The sequence below is a fragment of the Ammodytes marinus genome (assembly GCF_949987685.1).
Source record: "Ammodytes marinus genome assembly, chromosome: 16".
NCBI lineage: Eukaryota > Metazoa > Chordata > Actinopteri > Uranoscopiformes > Ammodytidae > Ammodytes > Ammodytes marinus.
In genome coordinates this window covers 13,192,692-13,213,124 of record NC_137220.1, presented here as the reverse complement: position 1 = coordinate 13,213,124, position 20,433 = coordinate 13,192,692, and the positions used below count along the sequence as shown (strand labels likewise).

General features: G+C 39.3%; 1 protein-coding gene across 1 annotated transcript in view; it reads right to left on the bottom strand.

The window, feature by feature from the left end:
- Nucleotides 1-15,646, bottom strand: part of kcnh6a (potassium voltage-gated channel, subfamily H (eag-related), member 6a) — a gene marked incomplete at both ends in the record, with an annotated part of 29,613 nt that extends 13,967 nt beyond the window's left edge. Inside the window, 6 exons of the mRNA XM_080044256.1 lie at nucleotides 6,532-6,734; nucleotides 7,665-7,971; nucleotides 9,058-9,161; nucleotides 9,430-9,579; nucleotides 11,902-12,132; nucleotides 15,571-15,646. Of these exons, the coding sequence (XP_079900382.1) occupies nucleotides 6,532-6,734; nucleotides 7,665-7,971; nucleotides 9,058-9,161; nucleotides 9,430-9,579; nucleotides 11,902-12,132; nucleotides 15,571-15,646 (1,071 nt within the window). The remainder of the gene's footprint in view (nucleotides 1-6,531; nucleotides 6,735-7,664; nucleotides 7,972-9,057; nucleotides 9,162-9,429; nucleotides 9,580-11,901; nucleotides 12,133-15,570) is intronic.
- Between the last annotated feature and the right edge of the window lie 4,787 nt (nucleotides 15,647-20,433).

Here is a 20,433-nt window from a genome sequence, read left to right as displayed (position 1 = left end):
GAGCAGATGTGGAAAGTCAACACAGTAACGAGAATGTAAACACATGAGCAAAAGTTCACTCATCCAAGAAATGTTAAGTTATTGATGTTGTCCGCTCTGTTTCATAATGACAACCAGAGAACAATTGCCAGCACCAGTTTGCACGCAACGGCTCTCTGTTGCGGCTCTGACTTAATAATTAACAAAGCAAGAGTTGACTGTGTACACATTTCCATATCTATGAGATACAAAATACTGCCAGGGTGTGATGTATAAGAAAAGCTAAAAGACTCTACATGTTAAAAATCATAATAAACAGTATGAAATGTATGGAATTGCTGCTTTTATGGCATAACAAGTATAAAGCATGGTTTCAATATCAAATATTCACAATCATAAAACACGGACATTTTTGTGGGTAGTAGTTTAGATAACATGAAGACAACATTTTTTTATGATTTCAATAGAAAGTATAGGCAGTGCAAATCTGTTAAAAAATCCCTGATTTAATGTTTTCTTATCGCAAATTCCATTCATAAATAACTTCAATACCCATTGAATACAACTTTTCAGCAAGTGCATCCTCCTTATCCTGTCTTATTTAACTGTAAACTGCAAACACAACTCATATTTCTGTACGTCCCTTAAATAAACTGGAAACAGGTGCAAATCAAATGCAATGTGTTACAAAAGCAAAATAATACTAAGACCCCACACATAGAATTTGTTAAAACTGACAAAACAGACACACAGTACAGGACTGTCAAAGCAAAACAGCTTGACCTAGATAAAGCTGTTGATGGTCACCTGTGGAGCGGTGAGAAGGGAAGGGCAAGGTGCAGGAGGAGGATGAAGAGAGTGAGGAGGTAGAGGGGAAGGTATAACTGCATCAAACAAATGAATAAGAAGAGGGAAGCTGGAGTTGAAAATGGGAGAGTTTGAGGAGTTTGAGAGACTCAGTATGGCTGAGGTACTCACAGGCTGCAGTTTTTTCTTGAGGCTCATGCTGAAGTGAACCACCACGGGTTAAAACACAGGAAAATACATCTAGACAACGAGATAGAGAAAGAAAGAGAGAGAGAGAGAGAGAGAGAGAGAGAGAGAGAGAGGGATAAGGCAACCTCTGTCCATCCGTGTATCTCCCTCCCTCCCTCTCCCTTGATCAACCACCCTGCCTGTAGCCCAGCCCTTGCAGCAGGAGAGTGATCCAGTGTTCTATGAATTACTGCATGCATCCGCCTCCTGCACTGGTGCTCAACAAGCAATCATTTTAACAGTCAAATTAGATTCTGCTTGGCATGACAAACCAAAGCTTGACTTGTAAATGGAAGAAACACGACTCTAATATAAACTTATGAGGCAAGAGTTTTATAACGTTCTCCTGTGTTTTCTTCACTGTTGACTGCAATTCTATAGGCAGTCTAATTTATTGTCAGCGAGGCAAATACTTATACCCGTATTTTCATGTACGACCGTGTCTATTTGTTTTTTGTGTTTGCATTATCCTCTTTGAGTCAGCAAATTATTATTTTAATACTAGCATAGATGTTTTAGCTGTTACTTAAAGTGACTTGTTTCAAAATGTTCCAAATAAGAGATTGAACCTATTTTACAAAAAAAGAAATGCTATAATACTGCAGTATCAAGCATGTTTTTTTTACATGGCTAAATGATTTACTGATTGTATTAAAATAAACTAGTAGAAACTTCATACACTGATGCAGGCAATGTAGCCAACAATGTTCTTTTAGACTTAGAGATTTTAGAAGTGTAGTTTTAACACTGGGTAGATATTTTGGTTGCAAAAAAACTTGACTTTGTTTATTTAAATTTGTGAAGTAAAAGTTATTTGATATATGAATGGATAGAGGAGGTCCTCGGCCTATATCACACTCAATGATGGCTGTTCTGGAATAATGATTTCCATCTCTGATGCATGTTTACATCAAATTACTTTGTCAATATAAATCTGTACACCCGGCACAAACAAACACTTAAATGCCCACCAATCTTGAAATTGATGATGTATACCATTAAAAAACAAATATAACATTCTGGTCAATTTAAGCTTTGTCAAGATTCCTCCTCAGCCTCCTGTTGTACACTCATTCAAAGCAAGGGGGCGCCATATAAACACACTTCAGCTTTCACAAAACTCTCACAGTCACATTGCTAGTTCCAGCTGTGTTGGGGCTTTTGTACAGTTACCAGTCTTTTTACAAGCTAGAGTCGAATCAATCACAGTGTGAGCTTCATGTTATGCAGACAAATCAATATGAACAAGGATCAATGACAACCTTCATTTCCCTTTCTGTAAGGTGCCAATCGAAATCCAATTACAAAGGCAGGATTGCAAAAAGTAATTTATTGTATAACAGAATCAAACCAAAAGTAAAGGCATCATATGCGTATAGATTTAGTTACAGGTACAAGAAGATAATAACTAATTAGTAAACTTACAATTGGTATGGTAATTGACCAGTGCCGCAGTTTGTTCTCACATGGCATTAGCAAACGATTGACCTAAAACCTGACCTGCAGGGCTTGGCATTCCGCTGTGAGCCCACCACTATGATAGCACTGCGTGTCAGTTCAAGCTGCTCCAACGGGACAAAAAACTCAAACTGGCACCCGCATGAAGACAGCTAGGGGGACGCTGCAATTTGATTTGGAGGACAGTTGGAGGCTTGACAGACGTACACAGAGCATGGCCGCTGCCCTTCCACTTCCATTAGGCCAAGGTCACTGACAGCGTCAAGCCACCGAGTGCCGCTCAATAGCTTCACACAGCCGTCACCATGTTTTGTATGTTTCATAACTACATCTCATCAGAACCTCCCAGCGTCCCACACACACACACACACACACACACACACACACACACACACACACACACACACACACACACACACACACACACACACACACACACACACACACACACACACACACACACACACAAACAATATCCATATACTGTATACGTTCTCACGCACTCAACACAGTCCTCTCATTTACTATCTGTTCTGACAATGCATACAGTATAGATACACCTCAGGCTCTACATAATAATGACAAATGATCAATCAAATGTTAAAACAAATGATTGTTTTCCCTCATACTAAGTAACTAAAACAATATTGACTTAGGCTATAGTCAATGAATGAAAGTGGAATATTTGTGTGCGTGTGTGTATTTTGTTTTTTTTTGTGAATGAGAAGAAGTACATCTGTGCAAATGGACCTGCAGAGACTACCACAATGGCTGATGGGAAAAACTACAACAACTCAACAGCTTTCTCCACTCAAACATATGTTTTATTAACATTATTCACTTGGATGTTTAAGCTTAACTGTGCAGAATGATTTACAAGCAGAACAAGGAAATCATATACTCTTTCTAGGGAACACCGTATCACAAATTAATATTTAACGCAGTCATTTTGGGAGAGATCTTTAAAATGAATTAACTGAAAATCCAAATTCAAAATACCAAAAACATAAAAGAGATGATGTTCAAAAATCATTGATTTGTTTTAAAAAAAAATCCGAAAAAGGGGCCGCATAATTAATAATGCGAAATGCTGTTGAATTATCTAGTACCAATAAATTATATCACAAAATGATTCATTAAATAACCAGTAGATAGTCATAGTTATAAACCGGTACTGAAACAACTTGAAAGGCAACAAGTGAAAAGCTGCACTAACACAGAGAAATGCTCACACTACATATCATTTAGCTGACGCTTTAATCCAAAGCGACTTCCAATAAGTGCATTCAACCATGAAGGCACAAACTCAGTTTTTATCCAAACTTGAACATGACATCAGCAGAGTTGAGATAACGGTTTAAGTGTTCGTGCCAGGCTTGTTAGGAGGCCTTCTGTTCATCCAATCACTTTTTTCCAGGGCCACAGAAGCCACGTCGCTTCCACATTGTGCACTGAGTCACAGCCAGCTGTCGATAGCACTCTCCCTCCTGGCGTGGAGAAGTGATATCTCACTCCCACCAAGGCAGCGACAACCAATCACAAAGCACCCACATAGGTTTACAATATTGCAGTGGTGTGCCCTTTTTAAAATCTTTATTCAAACCAGGGTTTTGAACTTTTCAGCTAATGGGACTCCACTTGCCCTATAGCAGTGCTTCTCAAATGGTGCAGAAGTTATCTCAGCTAATTTTTGTTATCTAATTTCATAATAAGGTGATTGTATGCAGAATGCTCGTGCCAGAAACTCATACAGTGGTTTTGTACAGATAAATAAATAAATATTAGCAGGTTCTCAATAGTATTTCAATTTAGAGGGGGGGGGGGGGGGGGGGCGAAAACATTTCTGTCCCCTAGGGGGAGCATGACAGAAAATAATTGAGAACCACTGCCCTATAGTGTCATAGAAGGAGCATTTGAGCATCCACGTGTGTGTCACCCGAAGCCTTGTTTGCACTGAGCTGTACAGTTCGGTTTGGTACACCACATCATTTAGCCCAAACTATTATTGACCCATATAACTGGGGGCTGTCAGCATGGACGCAGGGCCTCCTGACCCCAGGTGGGCCCCACGTTTGTGAACATGGAGGAGGTGAACTTTTTTATTTTCTATTTTTTCCCCTTAGAGCACCTGTGCACACTAATACAGTGTAAAAAGCAATGCCAGTTCTGCAATCAGAAGTTCAGCAAGACTAATGCCAATGTGATGTGTTATTGTGGCGGCTTATCAGTGTATTGTTTCTGCTGTTTTTGCCTTCAAATATTCACACTTTAAATTAAAGACTATAAAAAAAAACAAGCGGGAAAGCACTAAAAGTATCTACATTAGTGATCTGAAATAGAACATTTTCAGAACTTAGATGAAATACAAAAGGTGATAGTTAATCATGCTGAATGTGTGATGTGTGTGTGTCCCCATTATATCTGGAGATTATTGGAGATAAATCCAGTCTGAGATTAACAGAGATTTGAGCAAGGATGTTCTGTATCTACAGTTAACAGTCATCTATAAACTGGATAGCGTCTGAACATTTTGTTAAAATGTTGTGATGGTGGCTAATGACAAATACGACAAGCCTTGGTGATTTTAGCCACAAATGATAGGAAACTATATCACATATCATTTAACATACAAAAAACCTTTTGGGGGGCTAATGTAAATATATTATACACAACATTTGAGGAGGATTGCATTGCTTTTAATTATTGATTTATATTGAAAATAAATGTAGAAAGAAAAAATATATTTGATTGCTCTACACCACAGAGTTCATGGGCGCCTTCAAAAAGTCTCGATAAATTGGTTGAGCAATTATTTCTTCATTCTTGGAGTTATGAACCAAAATGTGAAGCTCTTTACAAATGGCCTCATGGTGACGCTATTGTAGCTACAGATGCTCACCAAAAATCACATAACGTTTCGCCCATGGCCACATTTCTCCACCAAGTGTAAGGATGTAACGCTTTCATTGATCCAAACGAAGGACACATCTCAATACTGCTTTTTAATTATTTCATTGTCTTCAATTTTGGGAATTAAACTCTTGGATCGTGATCATTCTACGCTATTAGTTTTAATCTGAGTACATTTTACAGGTAATACTTATTTGCTTTTACTTCTGTTCAGTCAAAAGCAGGAAGTTCACTTGTATTACAGTATTTTTCCATTGTTTGTGACGTAACACACACAAGCATAACGTGCCAAAAGACACTGTGGCGTGCTAACAGGTGGCTGATGAGCGTGTTCCGCTGCTTGTGCCATAGATGTCACACTTCAGGTGAGATTATTCTTTCACACTTCCACCCAGTGACTGCAGAGGTCTTTCAGCATCTTCAGTCAGCCATATGCAATACAAACATTTATAGATATTTCTGTCTGAGCTTTCCATGTGTGGAGACCATGAGTGGATGTGACAGTGCGAGGAGATCAAATACAGTAATGGCCAACAAGCTGAACTTATCAAACGACAGGAGACCTAACATGATGTGACTGATAGTATTTTCCCCCCAATAAGTAGTGTCACAAATCCTTACGATCAGAGACGGCAAAAACAACAGACCCAACCTCAAATAGGAGACTGAACTTGTTCAAATAATTTACAAGAAAAACCTCTTGATTGATTCCAGTGCTCTGCTCTGCTCTGCTCTGTGTCTCCATGATGAGAGATACCTTTCTAAAAAAAACCTCGGTACACAGTAAATGGCACACAAATTGTTCCTATAAATAAGTCTGTTTAAAGCTGACTTTTTTCCTTTGTACTCCAGCCTTGACGGTTGTTATACAGATGCAGGCACATCCATTACTAGCTTTCACAAAGCAAAAATGATGACAAGAACATTGGGCATTTTTAGATTACAGCCACAAGCACATTCACAGACGAGACCAGAAACCCAGTAGCTATGTCCACAGAAAGTTTAAACAAGAAACAATTGCAAATGGAGATAGAAAGATGGGATTTTTATGACTCAATTAAATTATTTATCTATCACATAGTTAAAGACAATTGCCTTCAGTTTGTCACTCAAACAACATAAAAACAACATAGGACTCAGTCGTCTTACCTGTGTGACGTGAGTGACTTTCTCTGTTACGTTTTGGGTTCGGTCTTTAACTTTGCTGGGTGCGATTATTTCAATCTCAGTGGGCGAGGGAGGTCTGAGCCGGTCTGAGCCGAAGGTGAGAGTCACCTGAGGGATTCGGCTGATGGTCCTGAGTCTCATCAGGTCCGAGTCTGACGTGGAGTTCACAGTGTTGTGCTTCAGATCTGCACAAAAGAAAAGAAATCCATGCTCAATGGTGGACAAAGTGTAAACATTAATTTACTCAGTTACTGTCCACTTCTGTATATGCTACAGTGAAATTTTTTTCAGAAACAAAGTGTTTTTGTCAACTATTCTGTTGCCCTCGACAGAGTAATCAGGGCAGACGGCAATTTCCGTTTGCTTCAAAGACACAGATGGACGTACAAATATGGTGGAAATGAGAACAAATTATATGGCAGTGAGTGAGAGTCAAGAAAACCTGTTTCCTGCACGAAAAAGATGTAGTTTACTCAGAAATTATTTCCCCTGAGAGAAGAAGGGGACATGTGCAGTGATGGGCAATTTTTACAGTAATGGGCCACAAGCCATCTTAGACACACATAGATAGCTGCACGCACACACACAAACTGACACGGTGATTGATTGGTGTCTCACTGCTGGAAACACCACCAGGCAACTGCACGTGCACATACAGCGATTATTTTTGTTACACGAGATCTGTGATATCTCTCTCTCCTTTTCTGTTTATTTTCGGAGAGAAAAGTAAAGTCTCTCAGTGAATTGTGGAGAGAAATTTGTCTTGGGCTGCTTGTAGTTTTTTATGGTTTTACATCAATGTCATCATATCTGATTTTTTATTGGAACAATTTTCATGGTAATGGTAAAAAGTAATATTCTGATTGGCTGGCAGATGTGTGTTACGTAAGACAGTATTACAGTACATCTTGGGGTGGTGCCGTGATTCAGGGTTGACGAACCATGAACCGCACCAACATGGTTCAGTCTAGCTGGGAGTCTTTGTTGCATCCCAAATCAAATATAATATGACAAATCATCAAAGTCAAAATTTAATTACCAGTGTGTGTAAGCTATATTACTGTAAACTGCTGGTTAGCATGGCAACAGTGATGCTTCATGTAACATAAAATCACTTTGAGACTGACCTATTTTGGGACGACTGCTCCAGTCTGCCCTCATGCCATCGAGATCATCCAGTGAGGAGGCGCGTCGGAGGCTGCGGACACTGTCCCGTGAGCAGCTCAGAGGTATGGGCCCCCTGGGGAAGGTGACTCCGGGGTCCAGTCTGTCTGCCAGCAAAGGCCTCTGCCCGCTGGAGGAGTGGGCCGCAGAGGAGGGAGGGTCCACGTCCTGTTCTATCAGAGCTTCTGTCTCAGACTGCATACAGCTCTCCTTCGAAGGGATCCGAAACTCTTTGAGAGGGACTTCCTCACTGTTTGGCTGTGAAGGACAGAGAGCACGCACACACGCTAGAAAATGATTATCTTGTCAGCAACCAATCGTATGGCCTGCAAACCAAAGTAGAACTGCAACAGAGATAGTAAGAGGAATGTTTCAACCCTGCCAAACAGTCCCAACGTATACACTTGCCGTGACATGGTCTGATTTAGTTTCAGTGTCAGGTACGGATACTGTCAGGAAATAGTTTTGTCACAAGAAGGGATTTAACACACGAGAAGTATAAACATAAGTGGAGAGAAAAGGTAAATAAAGTCAGCAAAGGAAGATTGTGAAGGAAGTTCCGTTAAGGTTGGAGGTCAACTCAGGTGGAAGAATATTTCAGGAGACTTGGATGAATTAGGAATATTTATTGCAGACTTGGCCAAGGAGAACCGGACTACAACTTTTGTGACTTGCACTTCAATTCTGCCAGACACATGCTGAGAGCTGTGTATTAACCTCACGCTATCTCTACCACCTCCCCGGCTCGGGCACCAATCGTACCAATGTTTTGGTTCAGAGCTGAACACAGTGAACCATAACATTCTGGAGTAGAAGGAGATGAGACTTTATCTATACAACTGACCTAAGTGTCTCCTAACAGGCTCCAAGGCTGACCTAGAGTCTGTGAGACAGACACACAAGATAGGCATATATGACCTATTAATCTTTCCCATTAATATTACAACTAAAGACCCAAAATTCCCTCACAAAGATCATGTCAATGTACATAAAAGTAATACTAGACTGTAGACATAACATTTCCTGTAACTTAACTCTCACTGCTATTTGAGACAGCCAACATGTGAAACAACATGTCTGAAATGCCTACAAGTTTGTTTCCTCTAAATAATCTGAGTGAAGACGTTGTTTTGTCTTTATCAAGCATGTGTAAATAACAGCTAAGTCAGTTTAGAGGCAGTTTAAACTGTAAATTCATACATTGAATTTCTGCAAAAGGCTTGTAGTATTGTTTGTATTGAATAGATCCTCACTCGTAAATACTCCAGAAAGCAAGGCGTTCATACACACAAGCATACAGAATTGCATGATCTCTTGAGTGTGAATGTGTGCGCACCACCTCACCTGCATGTAGTCCACTACCACTCCTTCAAATTGATCTTTGGAAAGTGAAGATCGTCGCATGGACCGGAGCACCGGCAGCCTCATCTTCAACCTTCGATTCTGACCTGAGGGGAGAAACTCTATGGTCACCTTAGCCATTATAAAAACTTGCATGATATGTTCTTTTTGTACATGTATACAATTATTACCAAGGACATCTTTCAATTGATTTCTACTAATTCTATGACTGACATGGCTGACCACTATGATAACATGTGACAAACATGTATTTATATATCACTTATATATCAACAAAGCATAACAGTTATACTGTGTATGAGCATTGTCTCATGAACAGTAAACTAAACTTGAGTAGGTTACTAGAGTAATTACAGTAAATCCATCCTTGGGAGACTCTCTGTCTGAGGCCCGACTTCTTCAGAGAACGATCTATGAGCTCCTGGAAGTCGAGGATGAACATGATGACGTTGCCTTCTTCATTTTTTACCGGGACAATGTCCACCAGGCACGGCCTGCAGGTCCCTTTAGACAGTGGAAACAGAGAGGAAGAGGTAAATGTACATATAGGAAAACAGGGGGCATCCGGATTTGAACCGGGGACCTCTTGATCTGCAGTCAAATGCTCTACCACTGAGCTATACCCCCACTACACTGTTTGATTGCTTTTGTGAGAGTGGATTTTGAACAAAAGCAGTGACTGAAAGCCACCGAAGCGAGACAGAGAAAGAAAGAGAGAAAATTGGAATGGGGAAAAGAGGGACAGAGGTCAAACACCGAGAGCTTAAAAAGGCTAAATGAGCAACACCGTCGTAAGTTCTAACTTCACTCTGCAATCAGACTGGTCTAAAAATAGAAAGGGGGAGAGGAAAGATCACACACACACACACACACGAGAGCCATACGTCACGCACCCTGAGTGCCTGCATTCAGTCTCATTCACACATCCACTCCAACAGGAATTTAGTCTGAAGGTAAAGAGAAAAAAATCAGCCCGTGAGAGCAGGGGACTTGTTCTGAATCAGACTGTATCCACTTGTTCACAAATGTCTCTGCCTGCTCAGTCTGGTAGCAGGACACAAAACAAATAGATGCTCAGTGGATTTGAGCTGGCATACTGATCACATTTCCATGACAACAGCACTCTAGACAGCCCTCCCAATGGGCACAGTGACAAAAGAAATGTGTGTATGCATGTGTATGAAAGTAAATGTATTTGGTTTTATGGTGGATAACTGTAATCCTTTGCATGTGTATCTGCCTCTGTGACATATAGACAGGTGAATGAGTAATTTAACTGTGACAGAGAGCAAGGAGGCAAAATCCAGACCAAAATGAAGTCAGAGTGAGGAGGAAATTAAGTTTTGAGAGTAGAGAGTGTTCAGTTTAAATGCCATCATATGAATCGCAGATCAAAAACTGAAATGTTTTTCTGACTTCTTTGTGTTCTTTCACTCAGCTCTCTCATTCCAATTTTTTAATTTTCATCTCTTTTTCTCAACACTTTTCATTCTGTCTTGCTCCTCCATCTTTCAGAATTATATTGTTATTTTCAGCTTACCTTTCTAAAAATCAATGTTTTGCACAAAAGAAAACATGAGAGGAGGAAGGTGAGTAGGGATTAAAGCTATAGTGTGTAATTTTTTCATGTAAGTGAATGTATGTTGCACTCAAGCCATTGCCAAACTAGTTGATTAAGCCTATCAGCTCCACAAAACTCTCTGTATTTCTCAGTATGGCAGCGTGGACAAACTGATGTCGCCCCCCTGAAACTGGTGCAGAAGCCAAAAAAAACCTGGACGTACAGCAGAAGGTATAAAATCCGTGCGCGACTACTGAAGGGTTACCTCACATAGATGTGCAGACAGTGTTTTTGCTATTCCTCAGAATTCCTCATAGGGGCAAGAGAAGTTATGCACTATAACTTTAAGGTTATACCAACAGACCAATATGGCTGAACAGGAGAGGCTAAACAAATGTGCATCGATAGAATCACTGTGTAAGGCCAGTGTATGGGGATGCACAAATTACGATCTGTTTTCTTCCTGATCAATCTTGTTTTCAATGTTAGATTTTAAAGATAGAAAATTTGAATTGGATTCTGCTGGATGAAAGGCTTAATAATTGGTCCCCATATCAAATCAGACTAAGATTGACGAGAGTTGTTTTTTCGAGCAATTTCTCGATATCTGGTCAGTATCTGAACAGGACATTGTTGTATTTTCAGTCTCAGTGATTAAAAATAGACCCAATAGAAGGTAAAAAGAAGACAACAAATGCAACATATGTGGCAAAAACAACATTATTATTCTCTCTAAATGTGCGAGCGATGTTTTTCTTTGCAGCCAGTGGAACCTGTCAGCTAATGGAACATAATGTAAGACCTCAGGTGAACACTCACAAACAAGGTCTCATGCAGGTGCAATAAACCTAAAACATAAAAGGCGCAGTGGAGGGGCTGACAACATCTCTCTGTGATACAAATGAGATAAGATACAGTATTATACGGTAAGATGAAAAGCCCATAAAAAGGCTTTACGGATAGCATTGTTGTTTGTCTGTTGTTTCACCAGTTTTGGTCCACACTGAAACATCTATTCAATGACAAGGTTTTTGTCAGGAAATGTCAGACATGCCTGATTACCTGATTAGAAATGTAGCCAAAGACTTAGCTGTTTCAAGTTTTTTCTTTCATTGCTATGTGTATGCCAAAACCTCAAATGTTTGCATAGAACACAGAGGGCAAACAGTCTACTGATTACAAAAATGTGTGATGTTCAAAAGACCCATTCAAAGGGATCTTAAGCAGGCAAACAAGCTCAATTGGTCTAGTCTCCTGCATCTTACCTTCCTTATCGTAGTAGAGGATCTCCACTTTGCGTTCCTCAGAGCCGAGAAGGGCCTGTGCCAGCTGGGCCAGGGCGCTCTTCATGGTGCCGGGCCCCACCAAGAACTGGCAGGTACAGGGCTGCTGCATGATCTCCGCCCGGGCAAAACCAAACATCTGGCAGAAGCCTTCGTTGCAGTAGATGATGCCACAGTTTTTCATCTGAGCGTTGGCGATCAGAAACTTGCGATCTGAAGGGCAGAAAATGCTAAGTGTCATATTCCAGTTTAAGAATGCAAATAATCCCAAGTAGAACCAATGTAACTGTGAGATAAAGTTACAAAGTAAGTAATGTCATAAGAAAACATCTTGACTCCTGTTTCAATATCTAACTATAAATAAAAATGTTGCTTATTTCATTAATATGAGAGATATTTTTTTTTTTTGCAGAATTCATTCAGCAGTGTGGTAAAAACATTTTAAACATTTAAAAGGTGCTTTATCAAAAGGCATGTAACATGAATATGTATTGCTTCATGATGCAGTATAGGTGTCTAATTCAAGTGATCACATTAGTTAAGCTACAGTCATCGGTCAACATTTTTTAATGGAATTTAGGATTTTAAAATACACCTACACTATTATATGATATAACCAAGAACACTTAAAGGCCTACTTCACCGGTTGGAATATGAAGGTGTATTGAACTCTGAGATCATATTTAGTATAAATGTGCAAAAAAAAAATTAATTGGTTCATCCTAGCCTGAGAAAAGGCAGAAAGAGTGTTTTATGGTCTCACTGTCTAACCCTACATTTTTCTTACTGTGACATCACAGTAAGAAAAATGTAGGGTTAGGATTAACAGGACAGCTGGGCCAAGGGAAGACTGAGGGAAGACTCAGGGAAGAAAAACCTCATTCATTATATTATAATGGTGATTTTATAATGATAGAACACCGGTTCCGTATGGGTGAAGTATTCCTTTAAGTAGCTTAAAAGTGATCATAATCTTCTTCACCCTCCACTCAACAATCAGCTCAAGTGGAACTAACGATGTCCACCTCTTTAGGGGGCTAAATGTAATAATGTTATTAGCGTCACAATGTCTCCCAAAGGAGATGAGGACGAGCAGCTGGGCAATAAAACACAAGAGCCTCCGTGGCCGCATACCTGCTCTAACGCAACTTGTGGGAATTTACTGGATGTTGATGTCTGTCAGGATTAGCCTGTAACAGTTTTTAATTAAACTACAATTATCCACATGTTTGCAATGATGTTTTTATTATTTGCCCATGTCGTTATACTGCTCAATTATGTTATTGTCTATTCATTGTGATAAATTGTTTCCATTTTCTTGTCTCTTTTTATTCTTCATACTGTATACATTGACATTCCCTTTTTTGTGTTTTAATGGGTTGACATTTTGAATTATTTGTTTATGATCTTTGCATGTTTTTTGAAAATAGTCATTTAGTATTTTAATATAGATATGGAATGTCATTTGGCATCCCAACACATTTTCACATGTGGATATTAATGGTCTTACATTAAATTTAATTCTTGAAATTGCAACATGGAAACTATACAGTATGAAAAAAACCTGTCTCTAAATGGATGTTAGCTCAATGCAATGCTGGTTAGCAGTGAGCTGATCACATGACTCTCCTTCGGGGGTTGACCACGACAACAACTCCCATCCTATGGGAAACGTATGGCTTCACACTGTCAGTGGAAACTGGTCCACAGTAATGGTTTGTCCTGCGAAAATCAACCCTTTTGACTATCATCTAATTACTCAGAAAAATCTTTCATGGTCATTCAAATCTCATATACCATCCAGTTCTTGTTATTGATGATTTTAATGTATGTGGAGCTGGCAACGGCAACAGCCACTGTGCTACAATGAAAGTGAATTAGGACAGTTTTGTTCGAAGGCCGCTAATGGAGGAGTTCAATGAGCTGAATGAAAAGTACATACATATCCTCTGACTGGCCCTTTTATTATCCTGTTGGTTAGAACTGGGTTAAAGAGCTCTCTCTGTTTGCTGTTTGTAGAGGCAAGAGGAGGGGACTCTTCTCTCAGTAGCTTACATATCTTTTTAAAGAAAATGGTTGAGCTCCTCTGGTGGAAAAACACATCCTGTCCGAAGACATTATCTGGGACTCGGAAAGGAAACACAGGTTGTCACACCGTTGCTTAGCAGCACCGCTGTCGCACGTGCACTCACCTGGACGTGTGCGTAAAAGTGACTGCACGCGCACACATTCACACACATACAGCACATACATACAGTAAAGGCATTACATAATATAACTTTTATTTGTTTAAAGTAGCAATATAGACTCAAGTATAATTTGCCCCCAATATCTAATCAGACTAAAATTGACGAGAGCTGTTAGCAATCAATTATTTCTCTATGTCTGGTCAGTATCTGATCAGGACTTCAAGGTTATTTTCGATCTAACACACCGTCAATTGTCCATATGAACAAGTATAGGTTAGGGGGAAATGTACCAAGGAGAAAAACTGACTGAAAAGCCAACTATGTATTAATAATAATGTATTAGATATACAGGTATTGGGTGTAATTCTATAAGTGTTTTTATATCAACTGAGATGTAAATTGTTATTAATGTGTGATGTAGCCTACAAAACATGAACTTAAGGTTGACATGGAGATACAAAGTAAACCCTACAGCTCAAAAGAAGACATTAAAATGAATGCAACATCTTTGTTTTAACGAAGGCAGTTGGGGTAAAAACAACATTATTTCTCTCTCTTAACATGCCAGCGGTGGTTTTTCTTTGCAGCCAGTGGAACCTGTCAGCTAATGGAACATAATGTAAGACCTCAGGTGAACACTCACAAACAAACACTCATGCAGGTGCAATAAACCTAAAACATAAAAGGTGCAGTGAGGGCTGTCAACATCTCTCTGACACACATTAGATAATATGCTTTAATGTAACAGTGAAAGCCTGTCTGCCATCTATTCAGGCAATGATACACACATTTGAATACATAAAAAACTGACCTGATGTTGTGAAACATAAAAGATATAAGAGGCTGAGACTGTAGCTTTTTTGTAGGCTACATGCTGTGAAAAAAAATTACACCAAAAATGTTGCATTGGCATACTATAGTGAAAAGGTATTATCCAAATCATTAGGTATTTTTGATACTGTAATTTAAAAGTCTACTCAGCCCTGTTCCAGTGGTAACAATCATTTTGACATTAAACTTTATAGACTGCTGTTACTCCATATTGCTACCGATCATAATCATAAGCTGCAGGAAGCTCCTTTTTTCAGGAACTGCTGAGAACATTTATATCCCTCTTTCAACCCAAGATTTAAGTAACGGAGGGCAAGAACTAAATCAAATACCTCATCATCACGCATAAATATTCAGTGCAAGAAATTCAATTGCTTTTTTATTTGAAAAAATCCGTTGCCACAGATAATACTTCGATACACATGGCGTCCAAATGAAAACAAAAGCATTACAGATTCAACATGACCCAGGGTGTAAGCTTTTTCAAAGTGATATCACATGCATATTGCTACCATTTGGTTGTGTTTTGTTGTCATAAGTGCGTAGGCTCTTTAATAATCGATATCCGTAGGTCAAAAGTGTGTCAGTACCGTGCGAGCATCTCACTTAACTCATTTTAATGTGCACTTACTTTGCTCGTCGAATTTCCTGATGATAGTGTCCAGGTAGGTGTTCTGGAGCGCAACATGACCGCGTCTCACAGGCATTTTGGTGCTGATAGAAAAGACTTCCCCGACACATGAACCCTCCGAGTTAGTTTTTTTGTTTTAAAATAAAAATAAAAATAAAAATACTAAAGAAGAAAAAAAATAAGGGGATTTCAAAGTCGCAGCTGTGAAGAAAATTGTCTGCTTCCACGAGCGTCAAAAGTAGGTTCGTTTATTTCTCTCGGATGATGATGATGATGATGGTGGTGGTGGTGGTGGTGAGCGATGAAGCACTGTAGAATGATGGAGAGGAAGAGGAGGTCTGGTTGCTAGGGTGATAGGAGATGCAGGATGTTGCACGCTGATAATGTAAAGCAAAAAAAAAGTAGACTAGGATGTTGCAAAAGCCATTTGCAACACGAGTTAACCGTTGAAAAGAAGAAAAAAAAACTTAACACATAAGCAGGATTTTCCAATTAACTGCGTCGGCTGCTCAATGAAGTGAAGCTTTTTCGGGGGGAGAAGACGTTTGGAACAACATGCGGAATCTCTCAGTATTTTCTTTAGGACATTGCACGATAGAGACGCCGGAGATGAAGCTGTTTTTAGACCTGGTTCCACTGCTCGGCTCGACAGGAGCCGCTGTCAGCTGCGTCAAGTCAGTCTGAATAAACCAGGACAAAAACGGAAGTGAACTTTAGCAGACTTTCAAAATACAGGTAAAGAATTGCTTTCCTTTTTCTCTGCTTGCAGGAATAAGTGCAAATTAAGGAGAAGTTTGCTACAAGGTCTCCCCAAAGCGATTGGCACAAGCTGTATCAGTGTAAATAATAACAGTAAGAATAATTACTTTATTTATATAGCACCTTTCAAAAACACATTTACAATGTGATTCACAAGTAGTTGTTAGTAGTTCAAATAAATAGTAAAATCTAAATCAAATCAAAATAAAACACATCAATACGATCCCATACATCGATAAAACATGTTATAAAGTAAATAGTATTAGTTAGGGCTGTCAAATTAACGCGTTAATTTCGATTAATTAATCACAGAAAAATTAACGCGATTAAAAAAATTAACGCAGATTAATCGCACTTCTATAATGCCCTTTGACCCAGTGCAAAAGTGGTGCGCAGCTGCACCGAGCTGCACCTGTAGCTTGCATACACAGCCCGCATGGGTAAAAGGGAGAAAAGTAAAGATAGAAGCAGGGGAAAGGGCGGGGCCGAGGACTCTATGGACGGTTTATGGGATGCTTTGGGCAAATAAGCATGAAGGTAGGAAGACAACTTACTTTATTCTCCGCAGTGTCTGTGCATTATCGATTTAGCGGGTGCAACAATGTAGGTTCAAAAGTAGCTCTCAATCTTCCTCCGTGTGTCTCAATTTTGTTTGCTAGCTGTCTCGTCTCCCGTGTAAACGGACACCCGCCCCGTGTGTGTGTGTCAATATTTTTGCCTATGAGTACGACTAAAAATTAATTAGATACATTTTTTTGGGGGTGGGTAGTCTAGTGGGCCCAAAATGTGTTATTTGTTGGGTAATAAAAAAAATTGTTACAGTGCCCTCAAGTTGCAAAATGTCATGTTTTTATTTGTGATAAGTTAGTGCAGTGCCCTTGAATTCTTAGCCCTGGGATTTGTTTTTCTTTCACAATTACTCCACAATTTCAAAATATAATAGGCTTTAAAATAGTTATATATAAAAGGCAATTTTTGTTCATAGGTTAAAATAAATACATTTGAGGATTTGAGGACAGTAATACCAAATTTCGTTGGGATTTGGGAACTATGCATGAATTAAAAATATCTTATCAGAAGGTATTTTCTCAGTTACAAGATGTTTTATTTTGAAATCCATGTCCTGCAGTTGTGTTTACTTTATTGCCATGACAATGACAGTGGTCTGAGATTGACATAGTGCAGACCCTCATCACTCTAGTCAGCTTCACTCCACATCCCAAGTCTCTGTGCTCAAAATAGCAGCATCCTCTCTCTCTGTGGCTGCCATCACACTTCTGGAGTATTATATTAATCTAAAGTTATGATAAGCTGCAAAATGGCACTCTGCGATTGTGTGTTTGTGTGTTTGTAGGCTATGTGCCTGTGTTTGTGGTGTCCCTTCAGCTTTAAAGGAGTACTTCACCCATACGGAACCGGCGTTCCATCATTATAAAATCGCTATGAAAATATAATGAATGAGGTTTTTCTTCCCTCAGCCTTTCCTAAATCTTCCCTTGGCCCAGCTGTCCTGTTAATCCTAACCCTAAATTTTTACAGAAGTGATGTCACATCTGTAAAATGTAGGGTTAGACAGTGATACCATAAAACACTCTTTCTGCCTTTTCTCAGGCTAGGATGAACCGATTTAAATTTTTTTTGCACATGTATACTACATATAGGATCTCAGAGTTCAATACACCTTCATATTCCCACGTTGAAGTAGGTCTTTAAGTATTTAAGTTAAGTTAAGTTAAGTTAAGTTATCTTTATTTGTCAGTTGTACACGAGGCACATTGAAATTCGTCTTTTCGCATATCCCCTCTCAAGTTACCACACTTCGGAGGGGGTCAGAGCGCAGGGTCAGCCGCAGTACAGCGCCCCTGGAGCAGTTTTGAATTTCAGAAAATATTTTTTTTTATAGTGCTTTTCTAGATACTCAGTCACTTGATTGGTTTATGTATTAAAAGAGCTTGTCTCTCTCTGTTCTTCAGACTGAATTGTTTTTAGTGAGACAGAAGGAAGCACCGTGCATGCAAATAAAGAGAGTGCAAACATTGTGAATTACAACATGCTGATTATTAGCTGGATAGGGGCAACTAATGCACAAACAGTGCTGCTGTCACAAGAAAAACAGTCAACAATTAAAAATAAAAACAAAACATAGTTATCTAGTTGTAATTCTGGTTTTAACAAACATGGTGAATCCAAGTACTTTTTTGTGACACGGCAACACATGCAGACTGCAGCAGACTCAAGACATTACTTGATATGATGTACAAAAGCAAATAATTCAGACTTACAGAATACACACAGCCTTGCAATTTATGTTGATGTCTTGAGTCTTATTACTTAAAGGAGTAAATCCTGTGCCCAATAAAGATGAGACACCTATCTGGCACAAGCTGTTTATTTAGAGACAGAGCAGACATTCAAGCCAGAGTTTTAGTTGTATACCTACTCAAAAGTCACGCGCAGAGGCTCCAAGTGGCTTTTTGACACACACACACACACACACACACACACACACACACACACACACACACACACACACACACACACACACACACACACACACACACACACACACACACACACACACTGCATACTGTTAGTTTTGTTTGGGAACAGCTGTCACAGAAGGGTTTCATCGACCAACTAAGCTGAGTGATGTTTACATCTGGGTGGTATTTACAGGGCAGTCTTTTCCTACTAAACCTCCTTTTTCTTAAAGGGGCACTATACAGTTTCAGGGGAGGGGGATTTGTTTACATGTGCAGAGCCGGTAGTTAATTTACAAATAATACTTACTCTTCATGTAAGTCTTGAAATGAATAATTCTATCACAATTAATCACAACAAAATTATTTTGAGGCACCTGGAACCAAATGTAAGACTAGAATATGTTTTAAAAAAACATAACTTTGGGGCCTGCTGATGAAACAGTGAAACAGTAACTTTTCTGGTAGCTTTCTAACTTTGAACAGTGTTTCAAGGATTCAATAACCACTGCAAGCACTGCATTGATTCATTTATTTTGTTAATTTATGATATCTACGATACTACCAGTTGATATCTGAGCTTTACAGAATCTAGATGTTGTTCCAACATTTAAAAATAGAGATCCTTAGGAGACCAGTTATGACCCTCTAAGCTTGGTGACCTATACATCGAAGAAGTCATCGCTCCACTTTGTACAGAGAAAGGTTTCAGGCATGAGAACGTGTTCACTGATACAGCGGTTCAGACTGTAAAGGGCGTTTGGAGATCAGAGGCTACAGGCTTCATGGTCCAACGGACAGGCCGAGGTGGTTGCTCTGTGTTTTGTCTATGGCCCAGATGAAATGAGGGCTAAAATTAACCAAGTAGCACACATGCCTTTCTGTGACCCCTTGGTGTGAGGGCCAAGTAAGACAGGAACGTGCACTAAAGAGGGCGGTGAAAGACAAAGAGCCCTAAAGACAGTGAGTAAGCACTGACTGGCTGCAACACTGGATGATATACAGTACGTGTGAGTGTGTGATGCTGCAGCATCCCACACCTTAAATATGAGTACAAAAAGTCAAACCTCTAGTTATATATTTATTACCTGTTTTCAATCATCAATAGTAAAACCTGCTCGCCACACTTTTCTTTAAGCCTATGGTGACATCTTCAAATAGCTATTTTATCAAACAAAGAGCCCAAAACCCAAATATATTTTGGTCACATAAGATGTTAAAAAGCAGCAAATCCTAACTGTTGGGAAGCAGATTAGAATAGAATTAGATTTGTTGCTTGCTTTCCAGTAAAAAAAAGCATAAACAGAAGAATTCATTATCAAATCAAATCAAATCAGTTTTATTTGTGTAGCCCAATATCACAAATAGACAATTACCTCAATGGGCTTCAAGTTCCATACAGTATGACCCTGCCCTTAGATCCTTAGCTCGGTTGAGAAAAAACTCCCAGTAAAAACCCTTTATCGAGATTAAAAAATTGAGAAATCTCCGGGAGAGTTGACACAGGAAGGGATCCCTCTCCCAGGATGGACATCCTGCAATAGATGTCATACGTAGAGAAAATCACAAAGGAGTCAGATCACTGACCAGATGTTTACATGGTTATACTAAAGTAAAATATGAA